Source organism: Bombyx mori, chromosome 20 (genome assembly GCF_030269925.1).
Source record: "Bombyx mori chromosome 20, ASM3026992v2".
NCBI classification, from domain to species: Eukaryota; Metazoa; Arthropoda; class Insecta; order Lepidoptera; family Bombycidae; genus Bombyx; species Bombyx mori.
In genome coordinates this window covers 9,839,354-9,864,457 of record NC_085126.1, presented here as the reverse complement: position 1 = coordinate 9,864,457, position 25,104 = coordinate 9,839,354, and the positions used below count along the sequence as shown (strand labels likewise).

General features: G+C 38.8%; 1 protein-coding gene across 9 annotated transcripts in view; it reads left to right on the top strand.

The window, feature by feature from the left end:
* LOC101740004 (KH domain-containing, RNA-binding, signal transduction-associated protein 2) overlaps positions 1-25,104 on the top strand; it is a 284,259-nt gene that overhangs the window by 223,153 nt on the left and 36,002 nt on the right. For all 9 annotated transcript variants that reach the window (XR_009975857.1, XR_009975858.1, XR_009975856.1 and 6 more), the window contains 2 exons: positions 1,543-1,640; positions 24,874-24,990. Coding sequence is in view for 4 of the 9 variants with exons in the window: in XM_062674445.1 (XP_062530429.1) it covers positions 1,543-1,640; positions 24,874-24,990 (215 nt within the window). In the remaining 5 variants the exon portion in view is untranslated. The remainder of the gene's footprint in view (positions 1-1,542; positions 1,641-24,873; positions 24,991-25,104) is intronic.

Genomic DNA, 25,104 nt, shown 5'->3' with positions numbered 1-25,104 from the left:
TTACTGTATTTGTTAACCCTTTATAGGTTATTGAACTCCAAAATTAAATGAATGCGGATGCTTGGATGATTCTCGTTAACGTCAAATCAATACGCAAGAATATTCAATAAGAAAACAAATGTGTCAAATCGCAGAGACATTGAATTGATACAATAGCGCCATCGAATCCCGGCAAAAAAACCTTGTACATGATGATGATATTTGGAAAAAACATCCCTACATCACCTGAACCCGCGCGTGTTTGTATCTCCACGCTGCCTCTACAACAGAGGACCGATCTCTCACGTGACTTCAATCTGATTGTTCCGTATTGTAGTTATATGACCCGCGACAACTACTTCGCAACGAATGGGCAATAAACTCTTCAGCACATCAACAACAACAATGAGAAACGTTATCATGTAATAATCACAAAAACTCTGATTTCGTGGAGCACATTAAATTTCCTTTCAGTTTAACGAATAAAAGGACACTTTGAACATAAATATTCTCGGAGAGAGCGCACGCGACCCGAAATAACATTAACTCAATGTTTATTATATTTCCCGATGTCAACCCGAGATAATTGATGTTGCCAACTTTTACGTATTAACGGGAATACCCGCAAAAAACCCAAATTACTTTAAACGAACTTCAGATTCGCGTAAACGCTATCTGGGAACGGCCGTGCTTTGCGCCACTGAAGGTCAACGAGCTTAAAGCCAGGGTGATGGTGAGTAGACACCGTCTTTCATGGGCTCCAACAACACCAGACTCATTGACTATTTGGATTTCAGGGGAACCGAACGAAGACTTTGTTGTCAAAACCCAATTTGACGTTGTCGTGGTCCGAAATTTTAAAAGCCTAAATCATCATCCTAAGCCTAAATTGTCATCTCGTTTTTACCATCGCACCGCCCGCTATCGGAGTAGAGTTCCGGCTATGGAATGAGCTCCCCTCTACGGTGTTTCCCGAGCGCTATGACATGTCCTTCTTCAAACGAGGCTTCTTGAGAGTATTAAGCGGTAGACAGCAGCTTGGCTCTGCCCCTGGCATTGCTAAAGTTCATAGGCGACGGTAACCACTCACTATCAGGTGGGCCGTATGATCGTCTGCCTACAAGGGCAATAAAAAAAAATCATCATCCGTCCATAGCAGCGACGTTGTGCTCCCGTGCCTCTACTGCGACGCAGTCCTGCAGACCGCTTTGAAGCACAGGACCGTCGTTATGTAATACACTGACTTCGACTCTTATCTAAGACCTTCAGGAGCTCGATCTAGTGCCAAAAACATACGCACTTAACACATGTTCACGAATGTCTTCCGCGATGTAAGAATAACATGTCATGTGAGCTTGCGCTGGTAGATAAAACCACCCTCATATCTGCCGTGCAGCGGTAACGCCTTCCGGTTTGAAGAGTGAGGCAGCCTTTCTAATCTATAACAGACTTAAAGCTCGTGTCTCAAGGCGGGTGGCGCAATTTACGTTGCTGATGTCTATGGGCTCCAGTATCTCGATCAACCAAGGTCAAATACTAAAGGCTCTTACGTGTTGTTCAAAGGTGAATGGAGAGGCGATAGGAGAATGCTGGACATCACGCGAGACAAGCCCGTCAAGGTCTGCGTGCGAGTCGTGGTTCCAGTGAGGGATCACCCTAAAGTAAGTACCTGGTATATATCAAACTAGAAGTAGTTTGATGTTTTCATCACTACATAGTATAAAACAAAGTCGCTTTCTCTCCCTCCCTATGTATGCTTAAATATTTAAAACTACGTAACGGATTTTGATGCGGTTTTTTTTAATAGATAGAGTGATTGAAGAGGAAGGTTTATATGTATAAAAACATCCATTAAATAGTGGAGAAATCAATAATAAATTAGCTTCCGAAGCGAAGCGAAGGCGGTTCGCTAGTTTATGTATATGTCGGAGAAGCCACAATTATTAACACCATCGTCAGACATCGTAGGGGCGAATAAGGTGATCGAGCTAAGACAAATATTGAGTACACCAATCACGTTTGTTGTCTTAGAACAATTTAGAAATCTTCTCTTGACGTTAGCAAACGAAAACGAATGACAGTTCTTAGGACGGAGGCACCGCTCTTCAAGAAGGCTGGTTGGTAAGTGTGATGGCGTCTATGCGCCTCCATCGGCTAGGCTCTGTCGTAGCACGAAGTTAGCTTAGTTCTGACGATACCGCAATCGTGCTGCCATCTCTCGGGAATCGTGCTGCGTTTCGTTTAGCTACCAAACTAATGATTGTCTCCGACATATAGATTTCTAAGATGGGTGGACTCGGCCACGACTCTGTGTTAAGTGGTTACGAGAGTCCATAGGCATGAACAACGTAAAAGCCACCCATCTTGGGACATGAATTCCAAGTCTAAGTTTCAGAGCACAACGGCTGCCCCACTCTTCAGATCGAAACGCATTATTGGAAGTAGGTAGGCTGATGGTGTTACGCATCCGTGCGGGCTCATAAGTAATTACCACCATTATAAGTTTTATAAGATATCATTCCTTCACCGTCGAAGTCAATCGTGAACATTTATTAAGTACGTATGTGTTTCATTACAAAAATTGCTACATGTCCGTGGGATTCGAACACTGGCAGAGTCGCATGACACGAATCTACCGAGCGTCTTAACCTTTAGGACAGAAGGACTTTAATTTTATTTAATGATGATTGATACCTACAACAGAAATTATTATTAACTACCTGACCCGGCAGACTTCGTAGTGCCTCAATCGATAAATAAAAGACCTAAACTTTTGTATAAAATAAACTTAAAACAAACAAAAGGAATCCGTCCGACGGGAGACACATCAAAGGAAAAACAAATAGGTTATTTTTATTTTATTCCGAGCATTTTCATTCATTTATCTACCTTTTAAAGCTTATCTTGACATTCCATAATTCAAGACCAAAATTAGCCAAATCGATCTAGCCGTTCTCGAGTTTTAACGAGACTGACGAACAGCAATTCATATTTATATCTATAGATTTGATAAAAAAAAAACACAAATAATCTCAAATTAATACGTTTCGAACTAAATTCAAGCTAACCGGATCACCAGTTTTGGTACAAAAAAAAATCACAGATCATCCGCACACCGAAAAATAACAACAACAACAAAAAAAAACAAAAAAGAATTCGCCAATTCTCTCAAGTTTCCCTGTCATCTGTGTGCTGATAAATTCCCGGGCTATTCTTCACTGTTATGTTCAGAGCAAATCGGGTCGGCAACAACACGTGCCTATCGCGTTTCTCCTGCGCGCTTTGAAAAATTATACGATTTTCCCATTCAAGGCTTTTTGGTACGACCAGCGAAAATTTTCTGTATCTTGCATCGTATTTTTAATGTACCCACGTTTTAATTATTACTCCTTTTCCTCCTTGTTTAATAATAACTAGACGATGACCGGGCTTTGCTCGTTTTTTTTTTTTTTTGATAACGCCATCTTGTTGTGTCTTTAAAGCGGTTAGTTGCCCTCAATTAAGAAAAATAGTATTTGTTGAATATGGTGGTCGAATGAGCGTTGTTACTGAATTTCATGGGCCACCAGACGGGCTCGGCTGGATCGCATGCAGCCTACTGATAGTCTGAGTAATAAAAGCACTGACTTCTTATGAACAATTGTATTTAGTCTGAATTAGAACATTTAATTATATTCAAGTCTGATTCTTCTTCTTTTAGATAATTTGGCTCCAACGCCTTTGGCATTGATTTTGCCAATGTCAAAGTATTTGCAAAAATGACAGGTGCTTAGAGAGGGAAAAAATTACTAAATCTAAATACAAGTAAATTTGATCGGTTTTTCCATACGCGAATCTGTGGTTTTAAGAACAGCACAAACAAATATATGTTAGACTAACTACTTTAGAGATAAATATTATTAGCAGATAAAAATTTACACAGAATATTTACATGTTTAGAATAGACTAAAGTTAATAAACAATTAATATTAATAGGTCGGGGAATGTCGTTGGGAAGGATATCATAAAGAGGGGATACGATATTGGGGCAGTCGAAGAAAATGTGATCCAGGGTACCCTCATCTAATCCACACTCACAAAGAGAATGGTCACGGACTCTAATTTTGGCAAGAAAAACAGGGGAGCAAACATGGCCAAGTCTAAGACGGATTATAGCTGAGACAATTTTTTTAGGAAGATGGCAGTGGGAGGAAAACCAAGGCTTAGAGGGCAGGGTCGGTCGCAAGTTACCATAATGCTTACCTACTGACTGACGAGAAATCTGCCAGCTTTCATTCCAAGATTGAAGCACATCAGATTTTGCCAGAGAATGTAAATCTCGAGGAAAAATTTTGTTATACTTGTTACAGCCCATAACAACAGCCTCCTTGGCACAGGAGTCAGCAAGCTCATTCCCACAAATTCCGCTATGACTTGGGATCCAGACGAGAGTGACATCAAGTCCGGAGCAGTGACATTGAAACAGAGTTTCTTTAATTTTTAATATAATTTCAAAATTGACTTTTGAATGCGATGGAAATTTAGTTATGTCTTGAAGACAGCTTAAGGAGTCCGAAAAAATTACCGATTTACTTAGACCGCGGGTTTTAATAAAAAGAGCTGCTTCTAAAAGAGCAACAGCTTCACCAGAGTACACAGAGGAAGTCTGAGGGAGTTTGTATTTTAGGGAGATTTTAAACTTGGGGATCCATACCGCAGCACCTACAGGACCATTTTGGGATAGTTTAGATGCATCAGTGAATAGGTGATAATGATTAGGCCATTGTAGTTGTACTATGTTCTGAAATTGTAAATTTGCTCCTGGGGAGTCTTTATGGATCCCAATATTCAAGAAGGTAGTGGGACGAAATAAAAGACAGTCAAAAGAGAAAAGAAAGAGGGGGAATTTATCATATTGAGAAATTGGAGAAGCTAAATTTTGCAGTTTCTTATACGAGTTGACAAGAGGAGGTACAGATTTATGACGCCAGTATCTAGAGGTTTCGGTCAGTTGAGCAAGTTGGGAAAGTAGAGCTAAAAGGGGGTGGTTTGAGAGAGAAATTACTTTGTAGAAAAATCTATCAGCTAGAAACTGTCTACGCAAGGCTAAAGGAGGTTCAAAACATTCAACTTGTAGGGCATTTATAGGGGAAGATTTCATGGCGCCAGAGATGATTCTGAGCCATTTTGATTGAATACGATTTAGTTTTGTAAGTGCCATTTTATTACAAGGCTCCAAAACAAAGCAACCATAGTCAAAGTGACTTCTAATTAAAGCATTATAAAGAAGCTTCTGGCTGTAAGGATGTGAACCCCACTTAACACCGGAGAGTGCGCGTAGAACATTGATGCTCTTCTCAACTTTATTACAGATATAGTTTAAATGGTGAACACCGGAGAGTTTAGAATCCAAGAGAATGCCCAAAAACTTAACTTTACTCAAGACTGGAATAGATTGGTTACAAATTTCAATATTTATTTCAGGGATAACTCTCTTACGGGAGAAAGCAACCGCAGAACATTTAGGGATGGACAGGGATAAGCAGTGATCATTCAACCAAGAATTCAGGTTAAACAAAGCAGAATTTAGACAATTACAAGCTTGTGAGAAAGAATTAGATATGGTACAGAGGGCAATATCGTCAGCATATTGGAGGATACGGCAAAAACGGTTCACAGTAGTATCTAAAATAGCAGTGTAAATATTATAAAGCAGAGGACTGAGAACAGAACCCTGAGGTAGACCTTTCCAGGTTCGATGAGAAGAATTTTCACCTAAGATGCGAACTATAATAGATCTGTCATAAAACAAATTGAAGATAAAATTCACAATTCTAGGAGGCATATTCAGGTTAATAAGTTTTTGTCTAAGTAAATGAAGGTCGACATTGTCGTATGCAGAGGAAATATCTAGAAAAACTGCTATAACATGACGATTTTGAGAGAATGCAACACGAATATCTGAAGTGAGGAGGCTCAGGCTGTCCAATGTTCCGTAACCTCGTCTAAAGCCAAACTGACTATTAGGGAGAATAGACCTGTTTTCAACTATCCATTCTAGACGATTTTTTATCAAATGTTCCATAATTTTAGCTAGCACACTCGAGAGAGCAATAGGTCTATATGAACAAGATTGAGCTGGATCCTTGCCTGGTTTTAGAATTGGGATTATCAATTGAGTTTTCCATGAGGCTGGAATAGAACTGGAGAGAAATATATGATTTAAAAGATTTAGAAAGATTTTTTTAGAAGAGTCAGATAATTTTTTTATAAAAGAGTACGGGAAGCCATCTATACCTGGGGCTGAATCTCGGAGGTTGTCAAGAACACAGCATAGTTCTGCAAATGAGAAGCTGGAATTCATGGGGTCATTAGAGGCGGAGGAGGGAATTAAGGGACAAGGTTTAAAAGGCACAAAGGGTGGGCAGAGTTTGGAGATAAAATCAGGAAGCCAAGACAAGGAATTAGAATTAATATTATTATCAGATTGTGATTTACGAAATGCTTTTATTTTTTTCCAAATCAAGGAGGCAGGAGTTCTTGGGGAGAGAGACTCGCAAAAATTACGCCAAGCAAGAGATTTCTTTTGTCGCAAAAATCTTTTAGAGATGGCCGAAATTTTCTGAAATTCTAGGAAATTCTCTAAAGAGAGAATTTTAGAAAATTCAGACTCAGCCTCCTTGCGTTTTTGGACTATTTGGGAGCATTCAGCATCCCACCATGCTGGTGAGGGAATTTTATTTGAAGCTGAATTCTTTAAAGGAATGGTTAGTTCGGCAGCGGAGGATAAAATGGAACAAAATTCTAGGTACAAAAATAGAGTATTTTCATCATTTGCATCAGGAAGAGATTCAAGATTATTTTGAACTAAAGATGAATACTTTTGCCAGTCGGCCTTGTTAAGTCTGAATTTCAAAAGGGGTTCATATGGAATTGAAGATGGGATGGAAGAATCGGCTAGAGTTAGTAATATTGGAAGATGATCACTGCCATGGGAGTTGGACAGAACAGACCAAGAAATCGAGTTAACTAAAGAGGGAGAGGACAAGTACAGGTCTGGGGCACTTGGACTTTGGGATGGGGATACTCTACGGGTGGGAGTTCCATCATTAAGTAGACACAAATTTAATTCATCAAGTTTATCAAGAAATAATGAGGAATTTGAGTCACATAACTCAGAACCCCACATTGTATGGCGTATATTAAAATCTCCTAAGACTAAGAGAGGACATGGAAGAGAGGTTACGAGTGTCGAAAATTCTTGAATAAGGTTACTGTTAGGGTGAGGGATGTACACTGAGACCACTGTGATGTTAAAGCAGCGAACTGCCACAATGTTAATTGCTGAGGAATGAGGAGGAAGGGTAATGCGAGAAAAAGATATATTTCTTCTGACCAAGATAGCAGTTCCTGCCCAGCCGTCGTCTCTGTCATCGCGGAGACACGAGAACCCGGGCACCCTAAGCAGAGTATCCGGTCTCAACCATGACTCCGCAACAGCAAAGAGGACAGGGTTATATTGATTAGATAGATAAATTATTTCTTGTTTTTTATTTCTGATACTACGACAGTTCCATTGTAGGACCTTCGTCATTATGCTTTGGTTGAGAGTTGACGAGACTAGAGATTAAAGCGTGAATCTGAATCAAGACGTTGTTCGGTAGTATATCATTGAATTTTGATAAAATATTTAGAAGCAGCATTGACATTAATTCCGCGAGATTATCATTTGTAGCAGGGGCACAGGGGGTGGGAGTGCTAAGAGCACAACCATTGGGTAAACAAGAGTTAGGAGGGCTAATAATATCGTTGTGAGCTTGACGATCATAAGACTTGGAAAGTATTGGTTTAGACGATTTTTCAATAAAAACAGTTTTTTTGTATGAAGTTGACGGAGTATGACGAGAAGATGAGGGGGAGGAAGACGGGAGGGTATTTGAAGATGGAGCTGATCGGCTCAGGAAGATAGGTTTTTGGGGAAGAGAAGAATTGGCAACATCGGCATAGGAGGTGCGGACTGAAGGAAATCTGCGAGCTGCCTCAATATAACTAATATTTTCTTCAGACATAACCATCTTAATTGATCTTTGACGGGCATGTTCGGGGCATTTCAGGTCAGAGGCGGGATGACAACCAGAGCAGAACAAGCAGGTTATGTTATTTTCTGAAACACTACAAGAATTACCTTCATGGGGGCCTGCGCATCGAGAGCAGCGGGCTTGCGATCGACATTGATCACGAATGTGCCCAAAACGACAACACTTTAAACACTGAATAGTGGGAAGAGTATATATGTTTACAGGGAGGGAAACGCTGCAACAATATACATGTTTAGGAAGAACTTGCCCAAGAAAAGAGAGGACAACTGTACCCGTCGGTTCCCATACTGTTTTTCCATCTATTTTCTTTTTCTTATTCATTCTTCTGGCTTTAATGACGGTGGTTGAAACAGACCGACACTCAATCCATGAGACTAGGTCCTCAAGAGACCACTCTACAGGAATTTGTCTCACGACACCCATCCTGGTAACTTGAAAGCGTGGAATAATTGCTGACAATTTGTTAGATGAAAGTAATGGGTTTGTTAAAAATGAATTCGCTTCGTTATATGTTTTAAAAATAATAGCAGCCCTATTTCTACCCATGTTTTTAATTTCATCTATCCCTGAGATCTTACCATTGTAAATAATTTGAGCAATTTTAAGGGTACGGGTGTGGTTCGAAACTGGGGCAAAGTCACCATCTGAACGAGATACATGGACAACAAAAGGGCCAGAGTCAGTTTCAGAGTAATTAAGAACTGAATTGTTATCAAAACCTGGCCGGGTGTAGGTATGTTGATTAGAGGCAGCTGCCGGTAAATGTGGAGCTGATCTTTTTTCTGGGACGCTTAATACGTCTTCCGCAGGGCGTTTTTGTGAAGCTTTTACAGGAGAATTAAGCATTAGAGAAAGATCGTCCATCTCTGAATCCAAAGAAGACCTCCCTCTGTCCGGCGGGACGTTTTCGCCCACCGAGGACGACATTGACATAAAAAATACACTTACCAGTTAAATGAAACTTAAACTAATCCACCACCAACAAAAATAGGGCAACACAATTCTTAAAAACACAGAAAAAACGGGAAAAACACTAAAAATAATCGAAACGCGTGTGATCTGACAGATGTCCAACTACCCTCCAAGTCTGATTGAAGTGTACTGAAGACGCGTCCGTTCGCGTGAGAGGCGCTTGGGCAGAGAGCGAACAGAGTAGTGAATGGTAAAACTGAACATTAACATAGATTATTACGGCTTCGTACTGACCTAATACAGATAAACAATTTCGTTTTTACAGAGTAATAATTACATGTGAATTTGCGTGAACAGTATTATTATTCGCCAATAGATGTCGGGAAGAGTTGATTATTGAAAACACGAATAAAACAACATTTTGTGAAAATAAAGCGTAGCTAGATCGATTTATCGCCCCCGAAATCCCCTGTATACTAAATTATATGAAAATCGTTGGAGCCGTTTCCGAGATTCAGATTATATACATATATATTAATATACAAGAATTGTTCGTTTAAAGGTATAAGATAATAATATAACTCTTTATTTGACACCACATGTACAGAGTAAGCATATAACACAAATAATAGACGGTGACATAAATGACGGTGGCATTATCGCTGAAAGCGATCTCTTCCAGGCAACCTTGCAGGGAGAAGAATAAGCAAACTAGCATGGACGCTGCTATATCTTAATAAACTTACATAAAAATATATACTTATATACACATGTGAAAAATGAATCTATACTTCTATACTAATACTAATATTATAAAGAGGAAAGATTTGTTTGTTTGTTTGTTTCGAATAGGCTCCGAAACTACTGGACCGATTTGAAAAATTCTTTTTCCATTAGAAGCCGACATTATCCCTGATGAACATAGGCTACTTTTTTTTAAAAATAAAATATTTTATTTTTTTGGTTTCATGTGTGTTTTAATGTTTCCGAAGCGAAGCGAGGGCGGGTCGCTAGTACAATATAAGATAGACTTACATAAGATTAAATACAAATAAATACTAAAAATTTTCATATCATGTTTCTCTATGCTATCTATGGGTTGGGAACTTTACGTGGGACTTTTGTTTCTACTATGTTCCCTTACTCTTTTCTGTCCTCTACGCAATGGATAACGACATTGATGCTGGAGTCCATTGTCTACTTAATTTTTATTTTTTTATTGCTTAGTTGGGTGGACAAGCTCACAGCCCACCTAGTGTTAAGTGGTTACTGGAGCCCATAGACATACCCAACGTAAATGCGCCACCCACCTTGAGATATAAGTTCTAAGGTCTCAGTATAATTACAACGGCTTCCCCACCCTTCAAACCGAAACACATAACTGCTTCACGGCAGAAATAGGCAGGGTGGTGGTGCCTACCCGTGCGGACTCACAAGAAGTCCTACCACCAGTAATTACGCAAATTATAATTTTACGGCTTTCATTTTTATTACACGATGTTATTCCTTCACCGTGGAAGTCAATCGTGAACATTTGTTGAGTACGTATTTCATTAGAAAAATTGGTACCCGCCTGAGATTCGAACACCAGTACATCGCTCAACACGAATGCACCGGACGTCTTATCCGTTAGGCCACGACGGCTGCGCTGATCGCACCAGCGCATGAGACCACGATCCCGTGGTCTCTCTCCTTCCACTAGCTCACAATACTTCTTCACAATTGATTTTAAAACAACCTAGTACAATATCCTACCTCCTTGACATCGGGTGGCATAACTCGTAGACACGTCTACGATTCGTAGCATCTGCTACGCGTATCCGAAATCGCTGCATCTCAAAGTTTATCTATCAATGAGACTCATTATATAATAGAAGATAACAAAATAACCTTTATAAATATTATAATTAATACAATTTAATACAGTAATTATTATACATCAATACGGCTTACGTCGTATCAAACCCGATTCAAATACCCAAAGCAACAGAATTATTAATTAGTTGATTCTAAAATTCTATTTGAATTTCTCAATCAATGACTAAAAAATCCTTTTCAAAGCCTTTATATTAATTGGCGTACATTTACGGGAGGCTACACAAAATCAGCCCTTCATACTGGAATGCTTAGTACCGCCCTTATTTATCCAAATACACAGAAAATGAAGGTAATTCCATTAACTTGATGCTCTTAAGGTCCGGAGTAATAATGTTCATCGGCCAACAAGCTGCAACGGTACCGATAATAGAACTTTAAATAATTTATCAATTCATATTTACTAGAAAAAGGAGTGTTTTAGTATTTCTGACCAGTACCTCCCCTCTTGTCCAGTGTTAAGTCGCTACCGGAGCACATAGAGATCACAACAGGAATGACGCCACCAACCGAGACTTGAGGTCTGTCTCAAGTGTCCAGTAATTACGTAAATTACAATTTTTGCCAGTTTCTTATTGCCCTTGTAGGTAGACGAGCCTACGGCCCAACTGATGACGAGTGGTTGCCGTCGCCCATGGACGTCAGCAATGCCAGGGGTAGAGCCAAGGCGCAAGCTACCGTTAAGTACTTTCCACAAACCTCGTTTGAAGAAGGATATGTCATAGCGCTTAGGAAACACCGTGAATGGGAGCTCATTCCAAAGCTGGACGTTTATCCATTAGGCAACGACGACTTAACAGATGGCTACCCGACGAACTCACTAACGACCCGACCTTAACTAGTTACCAGACCTATTAGACACCATACCATTGTGTAACTCAACTTAAGACATAAAATCGAACCGGCAAACCGGTGGCATAAGCCTTTACGGCCTCACAATAATCCTCAATATTACCAGTTAGTGACAATATTGTTATGCCGGTATGAGTAACGCCATCTGTTGTCAAATAGCTAAAACGGATATCGAACCGACCGACTGTGTAGGCTCGTCGTGAAAGTTTTTATAAAGGCGCATAACAATCTAATTTTTATGGTAACACCATAAAAATGGTAAACCAACCACTTTATTACACTCACACGCACTTACACACATCGGCACAACACAATCAGATTCAAACTTATTCTGCAAGTTATCATTCGACAAAGTTAATCTACCTATTTAACTGTCTTACCTTAGTTGAACTACCTGTGTTCATTAATTATGTTAAATTTTTTTGGAAACATAATGTGTTTCTTTAATTGGCTCATGTTTGGGAAAACATCCTCTGTACCCTGTGTCTAGTTAAATGCTGTTGAAACATTGTTTATTAAATAAATAAATAAATCACTTGTCAACTTTAAGTCAATAAACAAAACTCCGCTCAGTTTGTTTTCGTAACCACCGACCGTTCTGTGACCACCGACGCGTCGGATCGGCTCAGTGGGCGTCGATACTAAAATGAAGATTTTCGCAACCTTTCACCGAAAGCTCCGGCTAATGTGTAGGATTGAATAAGAACGATTTTATTTTCCGTCGAGACTAAGGTCCGAGGGTCGAGTGTAACTGTTTACGTCGACTAATTAATTTGTAAATTCAAGGGAATTTATAAATTTGAAGAGATTCGTTTATGATTATAATTCAGAAAGTGCTTACGATAAAAAGATAAAAAGGTATATATCTAATATAAAAACTTCTGTTCTCTGCACTCGGGGACTGCCGCGGTAAAGCAACTTGTGCAATTATAATTAGACAATAATTTATTTAATATTAAAACAATAATAAAATAAGACCACGCTATATTTATAAACGTTAACAAAAGCAAAACATTAACTGTCCCCTTTACACTCATAAGCTAGACCGCACGAGAGAGAGATGGGCAGACTTTTCATGATGCGCATACAGTCCGACGTCACGCCGCGCGCTTATTCACAAACACTATACAAGCGCTACGTGTGAATGTGTTGAACGCGAGCTACATGGTAAACAGAGTGGGGGTGTTAGATTTTATTTTCGTTACGGAATTTCTTGATTTGGTCGCCGCGCTCTAAGCCCGCAACAAAAGGTACGCAATACCTTAAAACGTGCCTGAATTGCAAACTAACTATAAATTTCATATTTTTATATCCTCTTGATATTACAGTTTTTTGTACGGTTCTTTTTATCACAAATCCTTTAGCGATTTCTGCAAAATGTGTAAAAATAAGCTCAGCGCTAAAAAGGTTCAAATATATCTTCCACAATGCAGGACGAACATCGTGCAATATTTTTTTTATCCACGTTGTTTTTCATTACTTCATTACGTAGTACATAACCTGGCATGGATACCAACGTTCTATCTGAAGCTGTCATGTCTCCGGCTGAAGGCACGCTTGATGATGATGTCCACGGACCACATTAAATATTTAACACCAATTAACAGTTAAACATAATAGTTTTCTTTCCCCAAAACGTTTTTTATTAATACAGAGCTAAATATGAGAATTAAGAGATGCCAAAACAATTTATTGTTTCCGGAAACTTTACGCAAAAGATCGTGACTCGTCAGAGTCTCGAGGTCATGTCCTTTAAACTGGAGCATTCAAACTAACTCTCAAGTGTCGCCCTTATTGTAAAAGCTACCGAGTTAAATGCGTCGCTAATGACGATTACTCAAACACTTGCGCCGACCAGAGCTTCGCCCGTGGTGTAAGTTATTAGCGAACAGCGAGATGTATCGACTGCCTGTTTGATGATACCATTCGATACCCAGATGTTTTCTAGAAGACCTTCCGTATTTTAGATTTATTCTCGTCTCATACGCGTTTCCATCGCCCGTAACGCATGACCTAATCCTGTAAATTATGTAGTTTGAGACTCATAAATATGGAACGGATAAAGCAATTACAAACTCTTAGTTTTATAATGTGAATTAGATTAAATGAAAACTGAATGTGGGTATGAAATAAATAAATAGTCTTTAAAATCAATTTATTAATTACCCAGAAATCGATAAACATTGTTAAAAAAACCGTACATTTTCATCAGCTTTCTCGAGTCGTAGATCTAACAGAGACTACTTTTACGGTTTTATCTGGCTTTTTTTATTGTCTTCATGTTAATTCTTTCTCGCCGGATCTTCTCAGTGGGTCGTGTTTCCGATCCGGAGGTAGATTCTGCGAAGCACTGCTCTTGGTAGGACCAGTGTTAGCAACACTCCGCTTTGAGCCCCCTAAGCTCACCTACACGTCAAGGAGAAGCTGAAATAGCCTCTCAAGGCCTCTCAAAAAAACTATTTTGCAGTCCCTCAATAAAAATTCAAATTAACAATTTCATTCGTCAATCGCAAAACCGCAGCAACCTTTTGTTTTGTACCACAAACTCTCCGTGCCTGTACCTAGTCCACACCCAATATCGGTGGCTTTGGCCCACGCTGCTCTCGAATTTACGGGTTTAATTCTCTGGTGACGTGATACGGGTTCGTTTGACGGGCTGTCAGCCCCTGAAATAGCTTGCGAAGCTACATGGCCCTGATTGAGGACACTTGATTAGGTTCTGTTACAGACTTCGAAATACCTATGAAACTATATGGGTATGAATACAGAACATTTCATAACGTGAGACCTTAGAACTTATATCTCAAGGTGGGTGGCGGCATTTACGTTGTCAATGTCTATGGGATCCAGTAACCACCTAACACCAGGTGGGCTGTGAGCTCGTCCACGCATATAGCGATATAAAAAAAACATTATTAAGACCACTTTGATTCCTCAGTGACTACAAAAGTTCTAGTTGTTCTACGAATAATTAGTGACATTTAAAAATCTTAAAAATAGAATAGTCGAACGAATATCGAAGGATCTAGTAGCATCTAGAGCGCTCGAGAAGTACATCGCCATCTATTTTCAGATAGCGGAAACACAATACTCGACTTGTGTCGAATATTCTCGATAATTCTAGAGATGTGAATATCGGCCATAAAAACGTTACAGAGATGGCACGCAGTTGGTTAGTAATCGGAACTACTCGAAGCGAAACAGCGAACGGATCACCCGAAGCGAAGCGGAAGAAGCGAATTGAGAATTTTAAGGTGTTTGTGAAGTGTTTTAAGTGCTAATACAGTGTTAACTTGTAGTTCGATAGAATGTTTATTTATCCCGAACCCCAGCGCGTAACACTATTATAATCTGCAAACTAACAAAGAACATCTTTTTTTTTTTTTTATTGCCTTTGTAGGCAGACGAGCATACGGCCCACCTGATGGTGAGTGGTTACCGTCGCCCATGGACTTCAGCAATGCCAAGGGCAGAGCCAAGCCGCTGCCTACCGCTTAATACTCTCCACAAGCCTCGTTTGAATACTCTCACACAATTTCTCGAATCCCAGACTTAACATGACATGTTTTATTCTGCTTCTTAACTTCGTACGTCTGACTGACACATCGTACGCGAATAAACCTCGAATCCAGCGCTGAAAGAGTCGGCTCAAGGAAAACGACTCGCATTAACCACTCATATTTGTATTACATATATATACAACTCTTATAAATTCTCATAAAACCCAGTATTCAATATTCGTATGAATGAAAATAAGTAGATTACGTTTTTCGTTGAAAAACATTTTAGACTTCGCTGGGAGGGGATTTATTTGAACATCTTTATATGAAAGAATACGCGATACAATAGCCGTGAATGCAAACCTTCCATTGATTATTACTTAGTCTGGCCCTAAATACTGTTACAATTAAAAATAAACAAAATATCTATTGCAAATAACATTTATTACTTTTACAGTGTGTTAGTTTAATACATAAATATAAAACAATTTAAAGTATAAAAAGCTTATTCGAAGTGGTCTCCGTTGGCTGCAATACAGTCCTTTAAACGTTGAGGCCAGTTATCAATAGAGGCACGCACTCTTTCGATGGGAAAAATTTTCACTGCCAACCGTACGGATTGTTTTAGGGACTCCAAATTATCATGGCGTTTAGAGCAAGCCGTACTCTCTAAAACTGGCCATAAATCATAATCCAGCGGATTAAGATCGGGACTAGACGACGACCAGTCTTCAGCTCTGATGAAGTCCGAAACGTTCGTTTCCAACCAAGACTACGTAGACCGAGCTTTATAACCTGGCGCCGAGTCTTGCTGGAAGGACCATTCTTGATTATTGAACATGGTGTTGTTAAGAGGCTTCACTACCTTCTCAAGAATGGTATCTTGATACACTTGTGCCGATGTTTTGATACCTTTTTCACAAAAGTATGGCTCAGTCACTTCTTCATAGCTAATACCCCACCAAACTATCACTGAAGTCGGATAGTGCCCACGTTTCACTCTGTCGACTAATTGGGAAGCTTCCTTAGAGCTTTGAGCATAAATACGGTCATTTTGTTTGTTAAAATGTTGCTCAATTGTAAAAAAATTCTCATGCGTAAACAAAAATTTTCTATGACCTCCCTTTGCGTACCGCTTCAGTAGTTGTTTCGATTTTACCACCCTATTCTCTTTTAAATTATCAGTTAAGAAATGACCAGTATGTCTCTTATAGGCTGCAAGTCCTAAGTCATCTTTTAAAATACGCGACATGGTTCTAGGTGCTATCTTCATCTCCCGAGATAAAATCTTTTGCTTTCGGACAGGATTTCTTCGAATTCTTTCCCTTACTGCTTTGACCACCTTTTTCGTACGAACACTACATGGACGGCCAGATCTTTTTCTGTCACAAACAGAGGAGGTCTCATTGCACCTATTAATAGCCCGGAACACAGACATTTAACTAAAACCAAGCGTATGGAGAGTTTTAAAAATTGCATAATTTGGCTCTATACCTACTTTGTGTAATGCAATCACAGCGATTCGGTTCTCTTTATCACCCCACTCCATTTTAATATTGCAATATATTGTACAATGTATTGGCGCCAAAATGAGAAAACCCAATGAGCAATCATATAAAAATGACAGATACCAAATTCAAATGTAATATTCAATCATATTATTATAAAAATGACAGATTCAAAATTCAAATGTAATATTTTGTTTATTTTAATTTTAACAGTATTTATGGCCAGACTAAGTATATAAGGAACCACAGAAGGAAGAACTTGACACACTTGTCCCCCGTCGGACGGATTCCTTTTGTTTGTTTTAAGTTTATTTTATACAAAAGTTTAGGTCTTTTATTTATCGATTGAGGCACTATGAAGTCTGCCGGGTCAGCGAGCCGTTTAATAAAATGAAGGCCGTAGGAATTAAAATAGGTGTAATTCTTAATCTAATTGAGATGTGCACTTCAAAGTGTCAAGTTTAATTGGCAGCTTTCACGTTGTGACGTCTATATGACCTTGCGTAACAATATGTCTATACTATAAATCGTCTACAAATCGAAAGTAACCTGCAAACGTAACTAAATCAAATCCCGTAACAACTACGGAAATGCTTACTGAATAGATCATCGGGTGGACCGGTGCGAGACTTAATCGCCTTAATCCGATTATAGAGCACCCGAGCTTATCACGAGATACCATTAGTTGAGCTTTCAGAAAAGAAATACATTCGTTTACATCAAAATCATTTATTTCAACATAAATATTTTTACGAGCTGAGGTTTAAGGTAAATTGAGCTCTCCAGCGAAATACTCGTGATAGTTTTTTATGTTTTTATTGCTTAGATGAGTGGACGAGCTCACAGCCCACCTGGTGTTAAGTGGTTACTGAAGCCTATAGACATCTACGACGTAAATGCGCCACCCACCTTTTTTTATTTTTTTTTATTGCTTAGGTGTGTGGACGAGCTCACAGCCCACCTGGTGTTAAGTGGTTACTGGAGCCCATAGACATCTACAACGTAAATGCGCCACCCACATGAGATATAAGTTCTAAGGTCTCAAGTATAGTTAATACACTTAATACGTAAAGCAATTTTTTACTGGTGGTAGGAGCTCTTGTGAGTCCGCACGGGTAGGTACCACCACCCTGCCTATTTCTGCCGTGAAGCAGTAATGCGTTTCGGTTTGAAGGGTGGGGCAGCCGTTGTAACTATACTGAGATTTTAGAACTCATATCTCAAGGTGGATGGCGGCATTTACGTTGTAGATGTCCATGAGCTCCGGTAAACACTTAACATCAGGTGGGCCGTGAGTACGTCTACCTATCTAAGCAATAAATAAAAAAGCAAAAACTTTGTACCCCTTTTTACTAAATTATATAGGTATATAAAAAATACATTAAATCAATAAAAAACATTACACACTATTTGTCACTACACATATATAAATATTACGTGTTTATTGTCAAACTTTTGTTATTGTGTAAACTCTGTGGTCTAATTGAGAATAGATTTATATTGTTTGTCTTTAATATTATTTGTCTTTAATGTACTCTTGGCGAAATCTGTGATTAGAAGTATAATAGTCTTTGACAATAGAACAATAATAATGTTCAAAGTTATAATTTCAATTAATTATAGTCGAATTTCGACTACTAAAAGGGCCACTAGTACTCATTAAAACTCAACTTTATTATTACTACAATTAAAGTGCATTTTTCAATCACGATCCACTTCTTCGGTTTCTTTAAAGGTTCAGTTCGTCCCTTCGCTTCATATAGAACAATTTTATGTCGCCTATTCCACGCTTTTATGGTCGTGTCGACAATGTCTACAATTTTCCAGAACATTCCCGATAGATTCTAGAACATACTCGAATGATCGAGACTCGTCTTGCTTATGTCGAGAACGTTCTCACGATACATCTTTACGATACTCTTAATAAATAAAACTGGAATACGGATAAAATGTTTTAGAACTTTCAAGAGATGTTAGAGTAGTATCGAAATCTGTTTTTGCTATTTGATGTCATATTATCATGTCATTACTCGTAGCGGCTCAACACTCAAGGAATGTTCCAGAATATTCGAGAGGTATTCCAATTGTTTCGATATCCGTTTTTGTTATATGCCGATAGATGGCGTTGCTCGTACCGACATGACAATATCGTTAAAATCTAAAATTTCAAGAAGAACCAAAGTGCCTGAGGTAGCCCTAAGGATTGCAAGGTTCAGGCGGCAGGGAATAGAGCACATTGCTCGAAGAACAGATGACCACTGGGGCTGAAAAATTCTCGACTGCTATTTATTAACTGGCTAATTAGATCCTCGACTAGCTCTATTAAGTATACTCCGAAGCAACATTCAGTAAGCATGCAACTCGGTGAAAGACTCAACTGTATCGCCCAAAACACTTCGAGGATATAAGTTAAGATCGCCAGATGCGGTCTTAACTCTGGGCAAAGTACAAGGCAACAGACCGCATAGAAGGTTGCCCATGCGATGGACTGACCAAGTTAAGTCGGCAGCTGGCAGTTGTTTATATGAGTGTACCAGGCTCACCACAGTCCTGGCGATTGCTTGTGATGCGCATAAAAACTGCCCACAACAATGATACTGAATGATGACCACGACCGCTCTGACAAGAGTGATACGACAACGGAATATCTCCGGAATATCAACAGAATATAACCGATGTAGAGCTCACCTCTATAGACTGAGAGCTCGGCGATTTTCCACAATGCATTTCGAAATATCATTTTACCACCTACCATTTGGTTTTGAAATGAACTATCTTTGATGGTGTTCATTCAAAAATAAAAAGCCAATAACCATTATTGTTACGTGCTGGGGCTCGGGATAAATAAATGTTCCACCAAAGTACAACTTAAAGCTGTATTCAACACTTGAACACTTAAAACACTCAACAAACACTTTAAAATTCTCAATTCGCTTCTTCCGCTTCGCTTCAAGTGACCCGTTCGCTCTGCCATCTCTGCAATGCTTTTATAGCCGATACGACATCCCTAGAATCGTCGAGAACATTCCTCACAAGTCGAGTATTTTCAATGTGTGTGTTTCTGCTATCTTAAAATAGATGGCGTTGTACTTCTCGAGCGTTCTAAACGTTACTAGATCCTTTGATATTCGTTTCGGCTATTCGGCGATAGATGGCGTTACTCTTACCGACGTAAAATTATTAAATAACTTACTCGTTGTATTACGGTTTGATTGTACTAGCAATGCCTACGTCCATACTTACATTCAACAACCGTAAACAAATTACCATTAAGGCAATTTAAAAAATACAAGCTCTCTCCTGACGCACCCTTTGACTGAAGTGATTTTCGAACAAAAAGCCCAATATAGTTTAAATTAATTAATTCCATGTCACCAACCATTAATTGAATACAGGCAGGAGAATTGCTTAACGTCGGCCAGCACGGGTCCGATTTGACTGGCAATTATACCAGACTACCGGAACTGGCGCCCCCGGACATACAGGGAAATGGATGTGAGAACGAACAGAAAAAACTATAGAGACGAATGCCAAAATAAAAGAATGCGAAATAAAAATATGCGAAGTGCTTTTCAGGATATTATCAAAATAACTCTTCTACTCATATCTGTTCATACAATATTTAATTTTATAACTATTAATATCATGCATCCCACGCTCTTTTTTACAATAAAATCATTTTTTCTTACACTATTTTTAATTCAAATTTATTAAAATTGATTTTCTATTTTTTAGTTGGACTTTCTATAAAAGCGTATTTTTTTGTTTTTTTAAGCTATTATTTATTTTTTAGTTGAATTTCAATTTATTCAATTATTATTTTTCAATTTCAAAAATTTCATCTGAATCAGTCGGTAACTTATCCGAGAAATAGGTGATCGGCGCGCCTGGTAGTTTCCCTTCTTGGTCTTGACGCAGACACTCTGGGTCTCAGGAAAACAATAAATCGCTAATGCTGATTATCCTAGTGAGGATCGGTCCTTAATAAAAGTATGCCAAATCTCGAGTTCATCCGGCGTTTTGAAGGGAGTCAAAATCATGTTCAAGGATTCCGTTGCATACTAACATACGTATGAAGCTATGACATGCCTCAAACGAGGCTTGCGGAGAGTACTTAATGGTAGGCAGCGGCTTGGCTTTGCCTCTGGCATTGCTGACGTCAATAAGCGACGGTGACCACTAACCTTCAGGTGGGCCGTATGCTCGTCTGCCTACAAAGGCAATAAACAAAAAAAAGAGCTAGTAAACTGTATTAAAAATAAAATCTTACCGCACCTTGTTCTCGTTCCGATTTGTACTGTATCTTATGAGTACGCATTGTTTAAAGTCGATTCCATTTTCATCTTGCCGCATACTCAATCCAAACTTATAGTAATAAAGCCAATTTATAGACGAAATGTTATGTCGTTGGATAATAACGACAATCTTATCTTTCCCATTAAGGTACTTTAAACATAACCCAAGACAAATAGCCATTTCCTATTTCTACCTGTTTATCTTTATCTTTGGTAGTATCTACTGCATTTAGAATTATAGTTTATGTTGAAATGACATTACAGTGAAGGTATTAGAAGAAGTAATGAAAATAAACGCACTTTGAAGCCGCCGTGGCCTAAAGGATAAGACGTCCGGTGCATTCGTATCGAGCGATGCACCGGTGTTCGAATCCCGCAGGCGGGTACCAATTTTTTTAATGAAATACGTACTTAACTCGTGTGCATGATTGACTTCCACGGTGAAGGAATAACATCGTGTAATAAAAAACAAACCCGTAAAATTATAATTTGCGTAATTACTGGTGGTAGGATCACTTGTAAGTCCGCACGGGTAGTACCACTACCCTGCCTATTTCTGCCGTGAAGCAGTAATTCGTTTCGGTTTGAAGGGTGGGGCAGCCGTTGCAACTATACTGAGACCTTAGATCTCATATCTCAAGGTGGGTGGCGGCATTTATGTTGTAAATGTCTATGGGCTCCAGTAACCATTTAATACCAGGTGGGCCGTGAGCTCATCCACCCACTTAAGTAATAAAAAAAACTTACTTATAACACGGTGTATTGTGAGCAAAAATAAAAAAATAAAACTTAAATATTTCAATGCGAATACCGCTCTATTCCAATCCTAGTCGTTCGATTTCGGATTATTTTATAGCAGACTGCATCCGGGCATCCGTCGAAAGACTTGTTTAAACTTTTAAATTTATTTAAAAAACACACGGACGCAACTTTGCATCTGATATCGAAGTCGTTTTTAAAAGTGAATTAAGTATATTTATTTCTTTTTTAATTTAATACAAATTTAAATAATTAAAAATGGTTTAACTTATCCGATCGATAGCATAGTGATACGCCACTATACAACGGTATGTATCATCGAACCACACGAAGACAACTAGAATTTTTTTAATGCCCTTGTAGGCAGATACGGTCCACATGATGGTGAGTGGTTACCGTCGCCTGTGGACATCAGCAATGCCAGAGTCAGAGCTAAGCCGCTGATAACCAAAACGTCATAGATCAAGACTTCATAGAATTTTCAGTTGATTCTGTATTGCGTTATTTGTAACTCCATTTGTACAATTGAAGTTTGAAGTCATCGTGGCCTAACGGATAAGAAGTCCGGTGCATTCGTGCTGAGCGATGCACCGGTGTTCGAAACTCGCTGGCGGGTACCAATTTTTGTAATGAAATACGTACTCAACAAATGTTCACGATTGATTTCCGCGGTGAAGGAATAACATCGTGTAATAAAAATCAAACCCGCAAAATTATAATCTGCGTAATTACTGGTGGTAGGGCCTCTTGCGAGCCCGCGCGGATGGGTACCAGCACCCTGCCTATTTCTGCCGTGAAGCAGTAATGCGTTTCGGTTTGAAAGGTGGGGCAGCCGTTGACTATACTTGACACCTTAGAGCTTATATCTCAAGGTGGGTGGCGCATTTATGTTTTAGATGTCTATGGGCTCCTGTAACCACTTAACACCAGGTTGGCTGTGAGCTCGTCCACCCACATAAGATGGAAAAAAAAAGGAAAAAAAAACAATCTTTAGGGATGTGCTAACTACAAGCTATATCGCTTTTTCTTCCATTTTTTCCGACTACCGCCTTTTTTATTATCTCTCGTCCCCCCAATTGCTCCCACCAACAGTGTTGCCATATGGCGATCCGAAAATTGTCTAATTTTAACATGATTTTTTTTATATTATACTTATTTTACAATAAATCTTACACATGAACGAATACTATTATAATAGTGATCCATTAGTAGTGGCAGCTGCGAAAACTTGGAACGACCCGTACCTTCTAAACTTCAGACAGACTATTATTATATCAGACTTAGTGAGATGATAATGTCATTGCATGGCTTTGCATATTGCTGATTTCTTTTATCTTACCCACGGGGCTATAAATCCACAACAATGTTAAATTAGTTAATGTATTAAAAACCAAAACTTTATCACTACATAGTATGAAACAAAGTCGCTTTCTCTGTCCCTATATCCCTATGTATACTTAAATCTTTAAAACTACGCAACGGATTTTGATGCGGTTTTTTTTAATAGATAGAGTGATTGAAGAGGAAGGTTTATATGTACAATAACATCTATTAAATAGTGGAGAAATCAATAATAAATTACAGTTTCCGAAGCGAAACGAGAGCGCGTCGCTAGTTCATATATAAATGCTCCAGTAACCATTTAACACCAGGTGGGCTGTGAGTTCGTCCACCCATCTAAGCAAAAAACAAAATAAATGGCTGGTCCTGTGCTAGACTCATTTAGTAGATTCCCGCGATGCCAACTAATAATTTGATAAAATTTAACTAATCTCATCTGAAAATTTGTGTATAATATTTAAAAGGCATGCTGTTGCCAAATCTGATATTTCCGATATGCCTTAATTTCTGTTCGCCTTCAAACAGATGTAAACTAATTAATTAGGGCTTTATTATATAAATTTCTATCATACTTAGTGAATTTAAGGGATTCACATTGCTGATAGAATATGTGACTATAGTCATTTCGAATAAACCAACAACCTCTCCATTAGTTTTCTGTTCCGACATTCAAAGCACGCTTGCGCCAGAACGGTCATTACTCGCCGGACAATTCTATCAAATAATTGATTCAACTATTGGTAACATCACCATATTATCTTCTAGCTACACCAGAAGCTAATTTGCATTAAACAGGTTTTTGAACGATTTCCTGAATTCGAGATGGAAGTCTCAATAGTATTGTAACGGCAGATGCTTGTTACTTCAAACAAGACATAGTACGTATGTAAAAAGTTCACGAGGTCAAGTCGAGCCTGGATTCCCTCTTGAAATACAGACCAGAGAATAACAAATACTTTCAGAGCCCAGGTGGAAGAATCTTACACATTGCACATAAGTAATAGCCACTGTTTATTTGTCTATACCACATTCCAACAAAGTCATTGAGATTACACCATTATTATATGTATATGCGCTTTTTTTCTACTATCTTTTCAGTTATTCGCGATTCTTAGAAATACATTATAAACATTATACTTTACTGGTGGTAGGACCTCTTGTGAGTCCGCACGGGTAGGTACCGCCGCCCCGCCTATTTCCGCCGTGATTCAGTAATGCGTTTCGGTTTGAAGGGTGGGGCAGCCGTTGTAACTATAATTGAGACCTTAGAACTTATATCTCAAGGTGGGTGGCGCATTTACGTTTGTAGATGTCTATGGACTCCAGCAACTATTTAACACCAGGTGAGCTGTGAGTTAGTCCACCCATCTAAGCAATAAAAAATAATTAAAATAATAATAATAGTCAAGCAGTCGCGAATAAAAAAGTACAAAATTAATTAATCGTTTTAATTTTGTATATTACTAGCTGTACCCGTCCGCTTTGCTGAGCATTTAAAATTAACATTATAATTTCTCACTCCCACAAAGATACTCATCATTAACGCCCCCGCAACTGGTGTAGGGAGTCCAACTCTCATATAAATATTAGCCTATCCATTAAGTACATGTATTCTACATGGATACCAAGTTTCAAGTCAATCGGATGCATGGTTCAGTAGTTATAACGGAACATCCGTAAAAAACACTGTAGATTTATATACATATTAGTATAGATTACAGTATCTGATAATTTTAAATGGTATTTTCGATTAACAAAACCGTCTTTGTTCCAGTTTAATTTCGTGGGGAAACTTCTGGGGCCCAAAGGAAACTCGTTGAAGAGACTTCAGGAAGACACAATGTGCAAGATGGCGGTGTTGGGTAGAGGATCAATGAAAGACAGACAAAAGGTATTCACCTCTTGGTTTTTTCTTCCGCGTAGCATTCTTCTTGATGGGAGGGTTGAATCGCTGGGTCTGGAGATCGGTCTATCCCCAGGAGACTATTGGGTCAAAACCGGTGTG